General features: G+C 33.6%; 3 protein-coding genes across 3 annotated transcripts; 2 read left to right on the top strand and 1 right to left on the bottom strand.

Moving 5' to 3' along the window:
* Positions 1-3,950: 3,950 nt before the first annotated feature.
* Positions 3,951-5,341, top strand: LOC111423907 (uncharacterized protein MHO_3780-like). Its single transcript, XM_023057290.2, has 2 exons — positions 3,951-4,161; positions 4,222-5,341. The coding sequence occupies exons 1-2, from the start codon at positions 4,029-4,031 to the stop codon at positions 5,214-5,216; spliced, it is 1,128 nt and encodes a 375-aa protein (XP_022913058.2). The 5' UTR covers positions 3,951-4,028; the 3' UTR covers positions 5,217-5,341.
* On the top strand, positions 5,301-6,901 carry LOC111423908 (Dihydrouridine synthase 4). Its single transcript, XM_023057291.2, has 5 exons — positions 5,301-5,490; positions 5,549-5,670; positions 5,719-5,794; positions 5,858-6,246; positions 6,306-6,901. The coding sequence occupies exons 1-5, from the start codon at positions 5,393-5,395 to the stop codon at positions 6,803-6,805; spliced, it is 1,185 nt and encodes a 394-aa protein (XP_022913059.2). The 5' UTR covers positions 5,301-5,392; the 3' UTR covers positions 6,806-6,901.
* Positions 6,902-7,929: 1,028 nt separating this feature from the next.
* Positions 7,930-19,228, bottom strand: LOC111423776 (structural maintenance of chromosomes 3). Its single transcript, XM_023057123.2, has 9 exons — positions 19,084-19,228; positions 18,893-19,007; positions 18,703-18,842; positions 17,103-18,647; positions 13,574-13,944; positions 13,029-13,521; positions 8,885-9,100; positions 8,671-8,807; positions 7,930-8,617 (listed from the first exon to the last, which is right to left on the bottom strand). The coding sequence occupies exons 1-9, from the start codon at positions 19,096-19,098 to the stop codon at positions 8,038-8,040; spliced, it is 3,612 nt and encodes a 1,203-aa protein (XP_022912891.1). The 5' UTR covers positions 19,099-19,228; the 3' UTR covers positions 7,930-8,037.
* Between the last annotated feature and the right edge of the window lie 1,072 nt (positions 19,229-20,300).

The raw sequence follows: 20,300 nt of genomic DNA, 5'->3' as shown, positions 1-20,300 counted from the left end.
GTAGTTTCTTTTGACATTGTCCTATTTTCTTTAATTTTAATTTGTTATTGAACTAAATAAGAGCTGATAAAATGATATTTACACTAGTTTTACGATAACTATTTATTAGAAACCTTGAATATCGTATAATGGCAGATACAAAGATCTCAACAAAATTAGATTCCCAATTACGGCTACTAGATGACATGATATATTTTTTTGGTTTTGTCGCTATGGCAACCAAGTTTGAATTTTTTTACGCCATGGATTATTAAGATATTTATTGTCAAATTACTACATTACATTACAGATTTTCTTTATTTACATTAATTTGTTATTAATGAGTGTTTGAGCTATATATATATTCCACTTGAAGGCTAGAAATGACAGGAGGAGCATACTAATGATAATGGTAATGATATATGGATATGGACTAGATACTTAATTGTATCTAGACAGCGAGATAATTGGAATAATGCAAGTTATTCCTAACATACTACAATAATTTGTAAGGCAAAAGAGTTATTGAGTTTGTCATTACTTCTAAGCTCATCTCTGGCAGATTTTATGGACTCTACTGGGAATTTCATATAACTCGCAATATATGAATGCAGTAACCATAGTTACAACACTACTATACACTTGCACTGTCCCCCATTGGGTAGTTTTGCAAAGGAAAAGTTTTGCTTGGAAAAAGGTAAGGTCCTTATGATAACTCTGAGCTTTCGGCCGTCTTAAGAGATGCAGGGTTAAGCCCCAGTCTTTCTGGTTCTAGATCCAGTGTTAGTTCTAGTTTTAGTGCAATAAAAATACGCAACATAGTGATATCTTATGCTAACTAGCTCTACTTACCACTATCACTAGAACTAGCAGTAGACCTAGAAAAAGAAACATTTAGACATGTGACACCTGGTTTCTATGGAAATATATTTTTGTATATTCGATTCATTACAAATAAAAATTTTTTCATATTCAACAGAAGTCTAAATTTGAAATTATCAAGTTGATCATTATTGGTCGTATAATAAAAGGAATGACGTTTCCACAAGACTAAATATTGCTTCCAGCGGACTAAGATTGTTGCCAAAAAATTAGATATTGCTCCAGAAGACTAAATACTACTTCTAGAAGACTAAATATTGTTTTCAGAAGACTAATAGTGCTACCAAAAGATTAAATGCAGCTCCAGAAGACTAAATACTGTTTCCAGAAGACTAAATATTGTGTAAAATTGATATTAATAAAATATAATGTGGCTCTCGGAGTCACTTTTGCCATCTTGTTGATAGCCCATAAAGAACCCATATTTTCTCATATACTTAAAAAAATAAATAAAAAATATTTGATTTGATATTGCTCAAATCAAAGGTATTTGTTTGTGGGCAAAACTAGAGTCATACATATTTGCATTATAAAATGTAAATTGCATTATACTACTTAGAAAAGATTCGACTACAGTTTGCAAGTCACCATAATGGTAAAACCCAACCCAACCCTGAGTTTTCTGCCGTCTTAAAAGACGCACTGCTAAACCGAATGTTTTTGGTTCTAGATCTAGTGTTACTTCTACTTTCTGTTCAATAAAAATATAGCACAATCTAACGATAAGTAACAATTAAAACTAGAACTAACACTAGACAGAACTAGAAATATTCGGGTTTAGCCGCACGTCTCTCAAGACGGCTAAACCTGAATGATTCTAGTTCTAGGTCTTGTGTTAGTTCTAGTGCAAAATTAGAACTAAGACTAGACCGAGAACTAGAAACATTCGGATTTAGCGTGTGTATGAACAAAAGTCAGATAAAAGTTTGAAGCAAATTTTTAATTATGGATGTATCACCTTTGTGTCGTACTCAGACATAAATATTTGCCATTGCTATACTTGCTAGGATTTTTCTAAAAACAAGAGTTAAGATCAAGCCAATAACATTTTTTTCTGGAACCCAACCCAACCCTCACATAGTGCAATAAGAAAACTTATACGGCGAGAAATAAGAGTAATGGAGGTTATATGACGGAATCACATATTAATCATCTCGGCGTTTCAAAATTCTAGCTAAAAAACTGAGATTGTTTCTAATCTGACCGAATCTCTGCAAGACTTTGCGACCTCTATGTGACTCAGGCTAGGATGATGATGAACCTCACCTAATCTGCGATTTCTGCTAACTTTATCACTAGAATCTTGTTTCATCTTCTTCTCCTTTGTGTTATACAAGGTATATCCCAAAATCTTGCTTTCCATGATTTGGGCTGAAGAGTACAGACTATCATCAACACATGTTCCATATAAAACAGTAAAAAAGTAATGTATCACTTGCTGCATTACCAAACGGATAACTCTCAGAAGACGCACAAGAATCAAAAACAAAGATAATCCACCGTTTATGATGTTTTTACTACTCTGCTGTACACATTTGATCCATAAATATCTTCAATTAGGCATTTTATTGAAACCCACGAACTAGAATTAGATACAGAAACCTTTTCAGCTTCATAGGATCAAGTATTTTAAAGTTTTTGTCCTTTGACTAAACAAACCGTTTCACTCCATTATGTAACGTTAGAACCAGAAACAGACTATCCATACATTCACCAAGTTGGCGCTTACAAAATTATAGCTAGAGTGTTGACACTCCTTCTAATCTGACCGATTTTGTGATAGACTTGAGGACTCTATGTGGCTTAGGTTAAAAATATAATTACGTACACATAGCAACCAAGTGCAGGAAATGTCTCAATACTTTGCTTTCCATGATAAGAAGAATACTTCCAATAATTGTGTTCTTTATTTGGCCAAAAAATACTGTATTATCAACTTGAACGTACGATTTAAAGCAAATATCTATACATACCTTCCGTGCCATACGCCAGATATAATTATTTGCCATTGACATGAATGCTAAATTCCTTCTGGCAATAAAGGTCCAAGAAGATCAAGTCGATCAATTTGTTTCTGACAATTAAAGTAGTGGAGAGGCAGTAAATTCACAAAATACCGTTTCCTCTTCCTAGTGTCTCCATTTATTTCTATCTTTTGCTGTTCTTATCCATTTTTTTCCGCCACACCCTTCACATCAGCGATCCACTTCTTTTGCGATCTTCCTGCACATCGTCTAGTTTCTCGTAGTCTTCAAAAGGTTATTCTTTGTTGTGTTCAACCCAACCCATTGCCACTTAAGCTTTGCTACTAGACTAATAACATCTGTCACTTGTGTTTTTCTGCAAATGTCGCTCTTTTGAAGCTTATCCCTCAGAGTGACTCCCAGCATTACTTGTTCCATCACTGTTTAGGTTATACTAAGCTGTTCTGCAATTTTCCTTGTCATGGTTTCAAATTCACATCTTCTAAGGAGACATCATTTTGCATGTTGGTCATTATTTTGGTTTTATGCAAGCATTACCACCTCGTGTGTGCAAAATCGTCTCAATGCAATTATTTGAATACATTTTCCAAGGCCAAGGTGAACAACTTGATGAACTTCATGAATCCAACAAAGAAACTATTATCCCGGAATCAATCTTATCAAACACTTGATATCTGGGCCGCAATTTCCCTTCTAATCTGTTTAATGCAAAAATTTTAGCTTTTAAAATTGCTTAATGAAAATTTGTGATAAAATAGAAAAGATATGGTTATCTATCGAGGTAGAATAGATTTCATAAGGATCATTGTACAGATTGGTTTTTCCATCTTCCCAATATGTAAACTTGTACATGTAATAATAAATAAGTATTCAAAATCTTGATTATTTTTCTTTTAACTATTTATATTAGCAACCTTGAAATAATCGTGACATTGAAATTAAAATCAACAATGTATCTAAGTAAGGTTGTTATGAACTACTACTGTACTAATAAAACTAGTTTGACCTTGCGATTAACGCGTAGTTGTTGCAAATAGCTCCAACTACACTTCCTCGTGCTGGTGCATTTTTCTAAAACGAATCGCATCTATATATAGAGATATGAATGGTTATTTTGCGGCGATTCGTTTCAGAATTGTTCATGAAAACGTTTTTTAACCGTTTAGTTTCGGTAAAAAAAAAATGTTTGATAAAGAATTTTTCGAAAAACTTTTAAATCTTAAAGTTTCAAACTTAAAAATTGAAAATGCTTGTGAAATAGGTGAGAATTTTGTGTCGAAAGTTGAACGTATTTTTATTTATGGAATTAAAAATGGTAGGTTAACAAAAATCGCTTTAAAAAATTAATAAATAAATTTCTTTTTTTTTTTTGTAGATATTGATTTTCAAACTAGTCTTATTTTGAAAACTTTTTCAACCAACCCAGCAACTCAATCCCACAATTTTGATAAACAATTTCAGAACGAATCCATTTTTTATAAAACCATTTTAAATCTGCTCAATAAGTATTCCAGAAGTACTTTAAAAACCCCTAAATGTTTTTATAATAATGAAAAACATTTAATTTTTGAAGATTTAACTCTAGATGGTTTTAAAACAAAACCAAAAGGTCATAGATTTGATTTAAATGAAGCTAAATTGGTGATTAAAGAAATTTCAAAAATGCATTCAGCATCTTTATCGTTACAAATCAAAGATTCCAAGTCATTTTTAGAAGTGTTAAGTAATCTTCATTCTTTTATGAATAAAGAAGGGAATCAATTATTAGAAAAATGTTACTTAGACCATTTAAATACGTCGATTAAAATTTTTGAAGAAAATTCGGAAATTGTGACATTTTTAAAAAGCTTGAAAGAAAATGTTTATTCAAAAGTAATTGAAATTTTTGAAAAACCAACCGAAATTAAAGTTCTAAATCACGGCGATTTATGGGGAAATAACATATTTTTCAAAAACGACGTTGATATTAAAATAATTGATTTTCAAATGTTACATTATGGCTCACCAGCAATGGATTTAGTATATTTTTTATGGATAAATCTCGATTCAGAAAACAGAAAAACGAATTTCAAAGAATTATTGGAGTGTTACATTGAAAATTTAAAACGATTTTCGTTCGAAAACGATATAGATTCGAATCTAATCAATAAAATGACCTTACAATGGATCCAAAACGAAATGAAAACATTTACTTTGTATGGAATGTTATGTTGTTTTATATTTTTACCAGTTTTTTATATCAATTTAGACGACATATCGCGAAATTATCATTTAGATAACGTTTATATGAAATTAATGAACGATTCTTATAAAGAAAACATGATTAACGCAGTCAGGGATTTCATTCATTTCCAAAATTATAACTTTTAATTTTATCTCATATAATTTTGATTTATAAATTTAAAATTTGAGTCGCCATCTATTGTTGAGTAATAAAAGTGAGAATTTCTTAAATTTTAAGTAAAATAAAGATGTCGCTAGTTTGTCCACATTAATTCTAACCTAACTTTTTGCATTATGAATTTTTTCGAATACTTTATTTAAATATGGACAAAAATAAAGCACATTTTGATGTGATGAGTTTATTTAATCGTAAGAAATCAGATTTTGTTAAAATATCAGCCCCCATGGTGCGATATAGCAAGTTAGTAAAATAAATAAAATGTTTATAATGTTATTTATTAAATAATCTTTGTTGTTAGATTACAATTTAGGTCGCTTTTAAGAAGTTACAACTGCGATTTATGTTTTACACCAATGATTCTGGCAGATTCATTTTGCCAAAGTAGTAAAGCAAGAAATAATGAATTCACAACAAATTCCTGTATGTTATGTTTTCTTGTATTAAGTCATTTTAATAATTAATTTTTAGATGATTCTCCTACTATAACTCAATTTGCTGCTAATAATGTTAATGATTTTGTGACTGCTTCGAAATTGATATCTCCGTAAGCCTTTTAAAATGACTACAAACGCATTTTTTTGTATAAATAATCAAAGTAGGGTTGTAGATTCTGTGATGGTGTTGATTTAAATTGTGGGTGCCCTCAAAGATGGGCAAAACACATGGGAATTGGATGTGTTATGTTAGAGAATCCCCAAATAATATTTGATATGGTACAAGAGTGTAGGAATCAAATAGCTCGACCTTTCACAGTTAGTGTTAAAATGAGAATTTTAAAGGATGTTAAGAAAACTTTGGAAGTTTGTAAACAACTGGAGAATTGTGGAATTAGTTTTTTAACAATACATTCTCGCACTTCTTCCCAACTAACAGGAGATATTGATTTAAATACTCTTAAATTAATTACAGAAAGCGTTAATGTACCAATTATTGCTAATGGAGGGGTGAAAAGTTTAGAGGATTGCCAAAAGTTACATCAAGAAGTTAATTGTCAAGGTATTTATTATTAAATTTTAATAATTAACTCTAAAAATAAAATTTTTTGATTTTTTTAGGTGTCATGGTAGCAAATGGTCTCCTAACTAATCCTATGTTATTTACAGGATCAAAGGAAATCACAATTGATTGTATACAAAAATGGATAAACATTTGTTTTAACTCAACAATTAAACCAGACGATTACAACTCAACAAATAAATTAACAATCAAAGAAAAACCTTATAACTTAACATTTCAATGTTTTCACCACCATTTAGTTTTTATGTTAGAAAAGTTTTTACCACGTGCTAAACGGCGCATATTTAACGATTTTAAACGTTTCGATCAAGTTTTGGATTTTCTAGCAGATGAATTTAAGATTTTTCCACAATTATTTGATTTAGAAAAATTTAAACAACATCAAATTAGTAATTTAGTGTATAATTGCGAAATTAACAACAAAGAAAATGTTGTTTGTGAATATGATTATGAAAAAGATGGGAATTTTTTTAAAAATAAAGTACAATTTGATGGAAATGAGGAATTTGGTATTCAAGAATTGTATTTAGAAGGTTAATATTCTAAATTATTAATAATAATTAGCAACATTTAAGGAGATGTTGGTATAATTAGTAAATTGATTTGTTTTTAATAAATATGTATTAATTTTGGAGATGTTTTTCTATGGAGATTTTGTTTTATTAATTTTTCTTTACTCAAAAAGTAATAAATAAGTTTTAAAAATGTCTAAAAAGTTTAAATAAGTCATCCTTAAACGTAAAACATCATTATATTTAAGATTTAATAAAAATGAAAATTATGGTATTCATCAGGCAGTATCATTAAAAATTGCAAAAGGAGCAAAACAATTCAAAGATTGTTTTATACGTGCATCTGTTTCGTGATTTTAAAAACAAAGCAGAAATCATGAAAAAAATCAAAGATTTGCCATTATCTGCTAAAACAGTACAAGATAGAACTGCTAAAATGTCTTCAAATGTAACACATATGCAAGTGGAAGACATTCAACTGGCTTCTGCCTTATAACTTGCTATAGATGAATCTTGAGACATAAAAGACACGGCCCTTTTCGTCACGTATATGTTGTCCCAAGGCCCAAAAGAAGAACTGCTAGTATACCTAGAATCGATATAAATAAAATTGTTTATATAGGAACTGATGGAGCCAGAAATAATCTTGGCAAAAGCACTCTACCACCGCCAGTTTAAAGACTTCCTTAAAGAAATAGAGTTTTCTGACCTACTTTTGCGCAATAAAGTGCGATGGCTTTCCAGAGGTAACGTATTGCAACGTTTTGCTTTGTGCTTGAGTGAAATAAAAATATCATTGAAAGAAGACAAATGGCTGCAAAAATTCAACTTCATGGTAAACACAATGAAACTAAATGAATTAAATCTAAAACTGCAAGGAAAGGACAACCCAGCCTACGCCATGCTTGAGGAAGTTTGTTTCGAAAAAAAAATACTCTTTTTTGTTGAAATTACTTCATTTTAAAAATCTGAAGCAATATCTCGATGCGACCAATGCAACTATTACTTCAGCATCGTCTTAACACAAATACAAATGAGATCAATATTAAGCCATTTGGAATTGATGGATTACTTCAAATACAAGGAAGTGTAGACTGGAAAAAATTAGCCAGGAATGGAAAAAACATCAAGGACATAATAATAAGCTAGATTTAGAATAACATGTTTAATATTCAATAAAATAATTCACTTAAATCATAATCCTCAAACATTCTTTTTTAATATTACTTTCTAAGTAGACTTAATATATAGAAAATCATTAACCATGGGTTTGATCATCCTCAACAAAATCTCGAGCTTCCTCCATTGTAACACACTCAATATGACTTACCTTATTCCTAAACTTAACTCCATAAAACTTATTGGCATGTTGTAACAATTCCGGTCGGAACGTGGTCGTAATAAACTGCGCTTCATTCGATAATTCATGAACCATATCGGCGACTGCTTTACGATGCTGACTGTCTAAGGCCTGATCGATTTCATCAAATAAATAAAACGGGGCGGGATCGCATTTTTGTATCGCAAAAATCAACGCTAAAGCTACCAAAGATTTTTGCCCCCCCGACAATTGATTCATCTCCTTCATTTCGGCATCGGATTCTGTGAACGAAACTTTAATACCGATTCCTGTGAAATTATCGGCGTTTGTATCTTCCGGGCCGATTTCGCGACCATCTTCGTTGTCTTTCGTTTTCATAACAAGCTTTGCTCGACCGACCGGTACTAATTTTTTGAAAACTTCGCGGAAATACTTCGATACTTGGCGGAATGTGAATTGTATAGCCTCCATCTTTTTTTGTTCTAAATTATTTAAAAGTTCTTTTATTTTTTCATCACTAAAAAAAACCATTTATTAATTTTAATTTAAAAATGCATCATTATTAATTACCCTCGATCTAATTCTTCTTTACGTTTATGTAGTTTTTCTTTTTGATCAGAAAATCCAACGAATTGGTCTAAAGCTTTTTTATTTACGTGGCTATACTTTTTAAGTTGATTATTGGTTTTTTCTAGTTCACGAAATAGCTGTTTAACAATGAATATAATCAATATGACTTATTATAACTTTTTACAACATTTTGTTTGTTTAAATTAATACGTACTGCTCTTGATGACATTTTGACGTATTTTGTATATAAATCTTGCGATGGTAAAGCTCCCAATTGATTAATTTTCTCCACACTATCAGCAATTTTCTGTTCAAGCAAATTTTGTTTCGATGCGAATTTTTCTAATTGTTTAGCATCTTCATCAATTTTATCTTGAGCGTCCTTTTCCATTTTTTTCCATTTATCCAATTCACTTTGTTCACTTTTGAGCTTAAAAAAATTGTTGTTAATAATTTATACACTAGGTTATTTAGACGGAATACTTGGAAGATGTATTAAGGCGTTATACTACCCAAGCGGACTGAAAAATAAACTTGTTTTTGGGATTTTTTGCTCGATTTACTAATGAATGGCTTAAAATGAAATTTTGATGCTTAATTGCACATGTATTAAGCTATATAAAAATATATTATATTTCATTTTTCGATACAAAATAGCGACGTGGCACAGCGTTATTTAAAGTATGTTATTTCCGAAGAGGAAGACTGCGTAGTGAGCTTCAGCATTCATTCGCCACCTAAAGCAAAAAGTAATTTTTTTTCTTAAACTACATTAGTTGTTCTTTGGAAGTACACAGGGTTATATATATTTTTTTTAAATTCACAAATTGGCATCAATTTTAAGTTTTCTTTTCGGTTTTTGACAAGAAATTGACCATAAATTGTTTATAACAAGTGTAATTATTTACCAATCTAAAAATCCCTATGTACTTCGATAGATAATCTATCTGAGAAGATACACATAAAATTTCAAGTAAATCCTATGAAAATTGACTGAGTTTCAGACAACGCAAGTGTGAAGAACATAGTTTCGAGAAAAAACCGTTTAAAGTTTCATGACACAATTACAATATGAAATATTCAATCTATCGGACTACAATTTTTTTTACCTTTACTCTGCTATCCCAGCACCGTATAATTGCCCTTCCAAGCATTCATTTTTGTCTTGAGCCTCTTTTCTTAGTGATTGAAGGTCTTTTCGAGTGTTTTTCCGGTTACTAGATGTTGAGCGATTGGCAGCTGTAACTCGTCGTTGATCCACTTCCATAGCAAAGTTGAACAATTCTGTACTTATTGGTAATTGCAGTGCGCTCAGAAGGTTTAATAAACCTTGAAAGCCAGAATTGAAAGTTATCACTGAGATATTAGTTGCAATATCAACCACTGTTTTGCCACTGGATATTGTTTTCGGCGCTATTGACCAAACAATAGAGTTTAAACTTTCGTTTGCGTTCTGGGTAAATCCTCCGAGACAACGAGAAAGAAGATCTTCTCTAGTTAGGTCCTTATATATTGGTTGAATAGCGTCGAATACTTGCATTGTCATAGCAGGTTTATGATTATATATTTCAAGAGTATTTGAGGCTTTAGCTCTTTGCCAAGAACACCAAGAATCTTCGCCTTCGGGACATCTATCATGCTGAGGATTGTCATCTGTCGAGATTTTATGGAACAATGTAGCATATATTTCCTTGCGCATATCATCTACTGAATTAGTGTTCCGACGTATAGCAAGTCCATAATAAATACTCAGTTCGTCAATCAACTTTCCAGTTAACTTGCCTCGACCACCAATATTTTTAACTTCTTTCTTTAAATTGCGCAATCTTGTTCCCATCCTTTTTTGCACATGTCCTATGCATTCTTTTTTAGTCACCGAAAAATCACCGTACGGCTTGGCATCTTGGATATTCTTGTACGTTTTACTATCACCATCTCCAATGTAGTAAGCGTATCGAACGTTATATGTCGATTCTGAACGGGTGAACATTTCAACTATAGCGTCGCTCTCCATTTTTCCTGGACTTCCGCTATGATTAGCTTGGCAGACGTTTTCGTGTAAATTTTTCCACTCTTCGAATTCAGCCGTGTCGTGTTTTTTCTCCCAATATTCGCATTGTTTGCAGTATTTAGATTTTACGCAAATGTCAATTACTTTCCCTGTATACCATCCGATCAAACTAGCAAATCCAAACAGAGAAGAGAAGCCACGCTTTCGCCAGGACCCGTCGCCCGACACTGATAGTCCTTCATGTTGTCCTTTTTCTTCGGATATCTTCTTTTCCTCCTCGGCAGCTTTATGTAAAATTTTAGATACGACAGTGTCCGTAGCTATCCCTATACATTTTACAATATCATCATATGCTTTTTGATACACCGGCTTTGGAAGACACATCAACGCGCAAAATTTGTTTATTCCTTGCATCCCAACACCGATTAGTCTCATAGCAAAGGTGATGCGCCTATTTATATCATAAGCATGGGTATTAATTAAAGGGCTACTGTCAATAGTACTATTTCCACACTTTTCACAGTTGACAACGAGTTTGAATCCCAGACCCCTTTTGCACGACTCCGAAAAACTAACACTGCCGGCGCAATTCTTACATACTAGAATTTGCGACAATGTGGTAAAAATATGAATAAAATTTATAATTCGGTAGCCAAATGCACCATCGACTTCGATATCATCTTCGGATGTAGATTTTATTTTTTTTGCGAACCTAGAAGCATCTTCGGTGTCCCTTTCGGAGCGGTAGCGGCCTGGCGGTTTCCTGTTGGAAATTCTATTCCGATTGGCTCGAGTTGATGATGATCTGGTTCCTTTCTTATCACTATACACCGTCCCACTCATTTTATTACAAAAACCTTTTACTTCTATCAATACGAACTATAACTAATCAATGAAAATAATACAAAACGAACTATCAAAAACTGTCAAAAATTATCAATAGACTCGTAAGAACTCGTATAATACAATACACTCGTACGGACTCGTATAAAATACGCGCAGCAGAGCGGCCGGTTTGTTTCATACGTAAAACAAGTATTTATTAAAAAAAATGTATTTTCAGTCGCTTGTCATTCAAAATTGCTTTTGGATATGATTCTTAGGTATTATAAGCATCATTTAAGCCAATAAAAAAAAAATGAAAAAAAATTATTTTGTTGGGTAGTATAACGCCTTAAGTTCCGATTTAGTACAGAATGGGAGATGAATAAATCTAGGGAAAATGATGGGGAAGGAATAAAAGAATCAAGGATAGTAGAATCTAAAAGGATTGCTACATTCTTTGATGTCTTTAGTAATCTAGAAAATGACGTCACTATCGTACCAATATGTCACGCTCACTCAGCTGTTGCATATTTATATTTACTTCTAGAGTAAATTTATTTTATCTAGTGTTAATTCTAGTTTTATGGTAACACTGTTACTGGAACTAACACTATTATACTTAGTACTAGAATCATTCGGGTTTAGTCGTCTTGAGGGATGTGCACCTAAACTAGAATGTTTCTAGTTCTGTATTAGCAATGTCACTAGAACTAACACTACACCTGGTACTAGAAACATTCGGGTTTAGCCGTCTTTAGAGACGTGTGGCTAAACCCAAACGTTTCTAGTTCAAGGTTTAATGTTAGTTTTATTGACAATGTTAGTTGTTAATCAGCGCCAGATTCTTGTACCTATATTTGTCATCAAACTAAAACTAGAACTAACACTAGACCACGAACTAGAAAGTTTTGGGTTCTAGTTCTAGGTTTTAACTCGAATGTTTCTGGTTCTTGGTCTAGTGTTAGTTCTAGTTTTACACTAGTACTGTTCCTAGAACTAACACTATACCTAGTACTAAAATCATTCGGGTTTAGCCAAACGTCTCTAAAGATGGCTAAATCCAAATGTTTCCACTTCTAGGTCTACTGTTAGTTCTAGCTTTACACTAACACTGTTTCTAAAACTAACACTAGAGCTAGAACTAGAATCATTCAGGTTTAGCCATTTTAATAGACGTACGGCTAAATCCGAACGTTTCTAGTTCTAGATCTAGTGTTAATTCTAGTTTTAATTCTCATTCAGCGCTAAACTATTGTATATTTCTATTGAATTGAAAATAAAACCTAAAATTAGACCTAAAACTAGAAAGTTCCTGGTTTAGCCATCTTAAAAGACCCACAGCTAATTTCAATCAACATTTTTCTTTTATATTATGAACATTAAATCTCAAACTAACAACATTACAAAACACAAATACAATAAATTAAGTAACAAACGAGCCATCAAGCTGTGAATCTATTTCTGTGATGTAGCACTCCTCTTAGATTCAACCACCCTAACGAAGAATACAAAAAATACATACTTTTGAAGAAATATCTTTAATTTTTTTATCAAAAACTTGTGATTCCTGATTTGCTTTATCTAATTTTTTATCAATTTCTTCAACTTCATTCTTACAATTCGTTAATTGTCGTTTTCGATCTTCCAAAGAAATCTCTTGTAAAGCATGAACAACTTCCTCGCGACGCCTAATTAAATTGTTTGTTAACAAATTGTCTAATTTATTTTTTTCAGCCTCCAATTTCATACGCATACTAAACGCCTCTTTATTCTCCTTTTGTAATCGTTGAATTTCGTCGTTTAACGTGTCGACAATCGCTTGATCGGCGACGGAAAGTTGTGCTAAAAGCTCTTGGTGCAATTCCGATTCTAAATTTTCTTTCGTACTTTGCATCTGATCTAAATGAGATTTGCATTGGGCGAGAGAACGTTCTTTGGGAACATGGAAACGTTCGATACTGAGAAGTTCCTCTTTCATTAATCTAATTTCTCCTTTTACTTTATCAAAAATTGCTCTAAAAAAAAAATATTTTAAAACTAAATAAATAAATAACATTTTTTTTTTACTTTGCTTTGCTATTTTTAGTTTCGGTTTTTTGCATTTCTGAAACAAGATTGTTTATGGTCGATTCAGTTTTACGCAGATCATCTCTTAATGTTTGTAACTCATTTTCGCATTCTTTTATTTGCTCCATCAGTTCACTTCGAGTTTTTTGCATTTCTAATCTTGAACGGGATGAATTAAAATAACCGCCTGTTAATGAACCTTTTGATGAAACTTGATCCCCATCCAAGGTGACGCAATCCAATCCTGTTTCTCTAGCTAATTTTGTTGCTACATCCAAGGTTCGACAAATTAATGTTTTTCCAAATATAAATTTCATTACTTTATCGTATTTTTCATCATATTTTAATTTAAATACCATTGGAATTGCATCCTTAAAAAAGAGTTATGTTTTAGGAAATAAGTATGAAGATTTTCACAGCCGGTGTTAATTAAACTAAAACTAGCACTATCACTAGAACTAAGTGATTTGGAAGTTGTTGAGCAGTCATAGTTTCGTGGTGCTCCAAATAGTAGTCTTAAAACTAACTCAAACTGAGAAAGATTTAACTTTAAAGAGTTTTAACCCCTTAATTACTTACTAATGCTTGATTGCGATCCTAAACAATATTTCAGCGAAAATAAACGCAAAGTGTGTGGGGTTTTGTTGTTTTTATGTTCTTGTATTGGGAGTGATTTTTCTTTTAAAACCCCGTACATGGAGGTGAAAGCTCTTATTTTGCTTGGGAAAGGACCCAAGGATTAGGACACGACCCCATAAGATCAAAAAGTATGGAATACGTTGGAAATCTGTTCGTCAGAAGCTCTTTGATGGCACGGTCCCCCAAGAGCGTACACGGCAAACACAAAAACCACGGAGTTGGTATTCACGCATTCACTTGGGAGACAATCTTCAACCCATTACTACTGATTACTGCAACGGGAGGAAGGGTGATTCACAGGAGAACGAACAGCCGCCCCAGATGTTCCCGAAAAGAGACTACTTAGAGAAATTGAAAAAGCACGAGAGCGAAGAAATGAAAAAATGCTTTACGATCATCAAAAAGAGGAAGGAAGTTACAGGAAGACAGAAGAACATCTCGCATAAGCATAAAAACCGGACTCCTAGAGTTGGAAGAGGCGCTGGAAGTCATGGCCCTCTGACAAAGCAACCAGCGCAAGGTGGAAAGATAAATTCAGGAAAAGGCGGAAAAAGCGCGTCGCTGCTAGTCCTGCTCAGTGACATGATTATTAACTGGACTGACCGTTCCGCATAGTTCCCGGGGAAAAGAGTGATGCCAATAGGTTAGGCAACCAACAGTGACCTTTGTAGGCAAAAGCGACGGGCCACACGGCAAGGTTAATGCTATTGCGGGGCTGATAAATGCGCAAATAAGAAAAATACCCTTCTACTATGCAATTTTCTGACCTGCTGTACCTTTGTCGGTGACAAAGTACCTGTTTATAAACAACACTGATCGACAAGGTTTTTGCCACACGGATTCTGTATGCTAATTGTTACTTTACTACATGCCCTCATTATAAAACAGAAATTATTTTTTTTCTGTCACCCACAAATTTGATATGACAGCCACCTTGATGTGACTTTACTGTATTTTCCGCTAATATTACTGTACATAGTGTCGAATTGCATCAAGTTATTCTTTAAAACAGTGTCAAATTATGAGCTTAGCATACATAAGATCGTTGCTAGTTTCTCAACATGCAAAGAAAGTGTATTAATCATCCTAAGATCCTAGAACCAGTTTCTGAAGAAGGTTGCAACATGGCATCCGAAAGTCACTTCAAACCAGTTTCTGAAGAAGGTTGCATCCGAAACGTCAAACCTTTTCTTAAAAGACGCACGGCAAAACTCGAAAGTTTCTAGTGTTAGTTCTAATATTAGTTTGGGTGCCAAAATTTGTCTACACCTGTTATCCACCTTAGGGAGTCAAAATAAAGTCAAAAATTGCAAAAAAGTGCACGTGACAAATTAAAAGTTCATTTTTGTCAATCAGTGTAATCAGCGAACAATATAACAACAGAGATGAAACGGGCTGGTTCACTGAACACTTAGGCACTACAGCCATGTAGCTACCATATACCAAGGTCACGTTTGGTTACAGGTGAACGGCGGCGTCACATACGTGAGACGCCGAACGAAACAATTCTGGAGTGCCAACGCAAACTGGACCTACAGGAAGGCACAATCCGGGAAACACGCAGGGGGATCGTCGTCGCGGGAGATTTTAACGCAAAGGCAGTCGAATGGGGCGGGAGTAGGACGAACTCGAGAGGTCGGTTGATTCGAGAGTCGGTCTAGTCATAATCAACGAAAAATAAGGGGCTCAAAGTGGAATGTAGAGAGACTGGACGGTGCCGCCTTTTCTGCCGTCGTGGACGCAGACTCTCACTTTATTCTTCAATCAAACAGCTCCGCGGAGGGCATAACGATCAAAACCATGGAGCTCCTGAAAAATGCCTGCGAAGCTTCGATGTCTAAGAAGAGAGCGGCCGGATTAAAATCAGCAGCGTATTGGTGGACCGCGGCGATCGCTGGACTGCGCAAAAACTGCCACCAGAAAAAACGTTAGTTTTACACTAGAACAAACACAAGACCTAAAACTAGATTCATTCTGGTTTAGCCGTCTTGAGAGACGTGCGGCTAAACTCGAATGTTTCTAGTTCTAGCTTTTGTGTTGTCTTTCTTGTGTTGTAGCTCTAGTGTCTTTTGAAAAAATGGTTGACGTTTCGGATGCCATGTTGCAACCTTCTTCAGAAACAACTTCGAAATTGTTTCTGAAACCTGAAAGTTTCTAGATCTAGTATTAGTTCCTTTGATACTGCTAGTGATTAAATTTTTGGGTTTACACGCAGACGTTCCTGGTTCGAGCCCCGGTTTAAACATTATCACCAAGCCGCCCATACGTCCTTCGGAGAGGACGTTAAGCCGTCGGTCCCGGCAACCAGTCGTTCACCTTTGGATGTCGTAATCACCCATGCGTGTAAGGAGTTTGAACAAATGGCTGAATAAGCGTTAGCGCTTTTGGGGCTATACCTCGTGGAAGCGTACCGGGACCAAGGGTTGATGAGCAGCTTTGCTCCACCTTGGTTCCAGAGGATCAGCGAGTGAGTGGTATCTTTGAGCGGCACCTGACAGGGGCGAACCCGCACTGGGCCTTTGCACAGCACGCCCGGTCACGAAGCGGAATCAGCCAAAATCGAGATAAGCTCATTATGACATCTCAGACCTGTTAGAGGAGGATGTACAAGAGGCCCATTAAGGCCTAGGTGCCGCGTATAGAATATGCACTCCCCGTAGCATACTTATTATAATTAATTATCATCCTTGCAAGTATGCAACCAATATCGCAAATCGCGTTTTGCAATACCACTACTGTGATATTGGTTGCATACTTGCAATGATGACGTCGCGTACGATAATTAATTAACACACTGTATATACATACATAGTGCTAGTGTTAGTTCTAGTTTTAGTTTAATATTTTAGGAAACTTAAAATAAGTATCCATTTATCAATAATAATCTTACAGCATCTTCCGGATAATCAATATCTCTTGGATGTAATCGATTTAATGTGGCAAAAGTAACTTCACCAGGTAAATTTTGCCGATTCATTTCTTTAAGAATTTGTGTTCCCACATTATCAGAGTTAACAACATGGTGAAACAATCTGTTTCCAGCTGTAACTTCAACTGCTGTATAAATCGATTTATCGCAACTAAAATTTTCAATGACAGGTCCATAATAAGACCCAACAATATCCGAATCTCTCCCACCGCGTTTTAAAAATGTATCCAACACTTTCCTTACACTATCGCGTCCATTCAAAACCGGTTTTCCCGCCATCGAACGTAAAGCTTGATCAGCTTTAGCTAAATCTTCCTTGAGGGAGGATAAATTTTGTTGCGAATTATTTTCTTTACGCCACAAATCGTTTCTTGTCGTTTGATGTTGATCTTTACTTTTTTTTAATTCGTAACTTTGTTTGTTATGTTCGTCGATACAAATACGTTGTCGTTCGGTTTCTTGAGTTTGTTCTTCGATTTTTCTTTTTAATTCAACTTGTTTGGCGGCGTCTTTTTTTAAATCTTCGCTTAGTTTATCTCGGTGATCTTTTTTATCTTTGATTTGTTTATTTAGCGATTTCAATTCGTTTTGAATCCAACGATCTCGATCGTCTTTCGATGTAAATTGACTTCCTCGACCTTGTTTAGCATAAAGTTCTTTCCTTTTCTGTTCTTTTAACGTTAAATCTCTTGTACATTCTTCTTCTTTCTTTTTCATTGCTTCATATTGTGGTTTAACTTTTTCCAACTCAGCTTCCTTTTCTTTAATGGAGTGTTCTAACCTTGCTAATTCATTTTCAGCTCTCTCTTTAGATTTGTTGTCACCAAGGACTTCTTCTGATAAATCTTTAATTGTAAGATCTAACTTTGCCTTTTCTTTTATTAAATGTTGGGTCTCATTATTTAACATATCACGCTCTTCTTTAATTGAAACTAACTCTTTTTTAGTATCTTTCGTTTTTCGGGTTAAAACTTTAATTTGTTCTTGAGCCTTTTTATAATTTCCGGTGAGTTTTTTCTGCTCAGAACCCGATTCTTCACGTTGCTTTTCTAAATCATCCTTCTTCTTTTTATTTTCATTTAATTCTACCTCATGTATAATGTATTCAAGCGCTCTTCTGATTTTATCGTGATGTTGATACTGTTTTAATTCTTCCTTTTCTTCTTCAAGCGTACTTAATCTTTCCTCAATTGTATGAAGAAACTCTTCAATCTTTTCAATTCTTCCACCTGCATCTCTAAGAATCCCCAAAGATTCCTCCCTTCGTTCATCATAAACTTTCGTTCCTGCCACTTCACGGAGTAACTTTAAACGGTGCGCATCTGGAGCTGTGGCCATTTGATTAATCTTTCCTTGTTTTACAATATAATAAGGATTTGAATTTGTAAATCCAGCAGATTCTAATAGATTCATTACTTCAGAGCGAGGAACAACCTTTTTATTCAGAAAATATTGATCCTTTTTCGCTCCAATTACTCGCCGTAGGTAAATTTCATCACTATCAATCTAAAAAATACAAATAAAATTTGTTCATTTCTTTATAATCTTAATTAAAATATACCGGAACGCGATTATCCGAGTTATCAAATATGATTTCAACATAAGCAGTGATAATTCGAGTCCCTGTACCCTCATGTAATAAAGTTTGTCTCTGTTCTGGTCTCAAATGAGAGAATTCATCGCTAAGTACAAACTGGATAGCTAAAAAGCATTTTATGTTAACCAATTAAAATTAAGTAAATTTTAATTACCATAGAAAAAGTTGCTTTTTCCTGAACCATTTCGGCCAACAACAACATTGTGACGCCTATCAAAAGGTTCTACAACGGTTTGATCTCGATAACTCTTAAAACCTTGTATAATAACCTATAAAATTATCAATCGTTAAGCTTTATTATAACAGAAATAATTGGAATACATCGATTTTTGTATTGAAACTAACCTGTTTTATGTACATTTTGGATAGAAGTGATTATAAAGAACGATATAAAGTATTTAAAAACTATAAAATATTTTGACCGCCTAAAACTGACGTAAACAACGCATAACCACCATTTTTGATTTTAATAGCGCCATCTAATTATAAAGACTTAAAGTTTACGCAAACAAAATGTTTTTAAACTTTAATACCATAAAATTGATTTTAACACAAAATTATTAAAGATATTTATAATTATTCAAACTTATAAATCTTAGCCGTTTTCTGGCGTAACTAAAATGTACCGTTTCAAAACGCTTTGAAATGTCAGATGTCAGTTTACTAATTATCAATCGTTAAGCTTTATTATAACAGAAATAATTGGAATATATCGACTTTTGTATTGAAACTAACCTGTTTTATGTACATTTTGGATAGAAGTGATTATAAAGAACGATATAAAGTATTCAAAAGCTATAAAATATTTTTTCTTCAAACGTCATTAAATGACAACTTTGTTGTCGTGTTTACTAGCGGTAGAAGTAAGTCATTGTTGCATAACGACGGTTGGTAAGATCAACATAGCAAAAAAGTACTTCAGCGTTATGGCGCTAAAGTAAATTTCACTTTAGCGCCATAGCGCTGAAGCACATGTCACTTTAGCGCAGTATTGGAAAATAAGTTGTCATTTTATTAAATTTATTAAAATTTATATTGCAATTATTTGCAACGTTTGAAGAAAAAATACTATGTTTTATTCGGAAGAGAAGCAGATTCGTTTGTGGCTGGTCCGTCATTGGCGGACTCACTTCGTTCGTCCGGCAAACTGTCGGACACGCCACAATTTTAACGGCTCATCTGTCATTAGCGACTCACTGCGTTCGTCGCTAAGCGACAGACCACGCCATAAAAAGCACTGCTTCTCTTCCATATAAAACAATATACTATTGACCGCCTAAAATTGACGTAAACAACGCATAACCACCATTTTTGATTTTAATAGCGCCATCTAGTTATAAACACTTAAAGTAATCACAAAAAAATGTTTTTAAACTTTAATAGCATAAAAATTATATCATAAAATTGATTTTAACACCAAATTATTAAAGATATTTATAATTATTCATACTTATAACTCTTAGCTGTTCTCTGGGATGACTAAAATGTACCGTTTCAAAACGCTTTGGAATGTCAGTTTGACATTTTAACATAACCAAAAATAAGTTTACTTAAATATAATA

Source organism: Onthophagus taurus, chromosome 7 (assembly GCF_036711975.1).
Source record: "Onthophagus taurus isolate NC chromosome 7, IU_Otau_3.0, whole genome shotgun sequence".
Lineage (NCBI taxonomy): Eukaryota > Metazoa > Arthropoda > Insecta > Coleoptera > Scarabaeidae > Onthophagus > Onthophagus taurus.
This window is presented reverse-complemented; position numbering and strand designations above follow the sequence as displayed.

Excerpts from the sequence above, each read along its gene's own strand:
- LOC111423776 (XM_023057123.2), bottom strand. Across the intron at positions 18,648-18,702 it reads ACTCGGATAATCGCGTTCCG|ATTGATAGTGATGAAATTTA; the intron begins GTATATTTTAAT and ends TGTATTTTTTAG. Across the intron at positions 8,618-8,670 it reads AAAGAAGAATTAGATCGAGG|TGATGAAAAAATAAAAGAAC; the intron begins GTAATTAATAAT and ends GGTTTTTTTTAG.
- LOC111423908 (XM_023057291.2), top strand. The coding sequence starts at position 5,393 with ATGGACAAAAATAAAGCACATTTTGATGTGATGAGTTTATTTAATCGT. Across the intron at positions 5,671-5,718 it reads TGAATTCACAACAAATTCCT|ATGATTCTCCTACTATAACT; the intron begins GTATGTTATGTT and ends ATTAATTTTTAG. Across the intron at positions 6,247-6,305 it reads TCAAGAAGTTAATTGTCAAG|GTGTCATGGTAGCAAATGGT; the intron begins GTATTTATTATT and ends TGATTTTTTTAG.
- LOC111423907 (XM_023057290.2), top strand. The coding sequence starts at position 4,029 with ATGTTTGATAAAGAATTTTTCGAAAAACTTTTAAATCTTAAAGTTTCA. Across the intron at positions 4,162-4,221 it reads TATTTATGGAATTAAAAATG|ATATTGATTTTCAAACTAGT; the intron begins GTAGGTTAACAA and ends TTTTTTTTGTAG.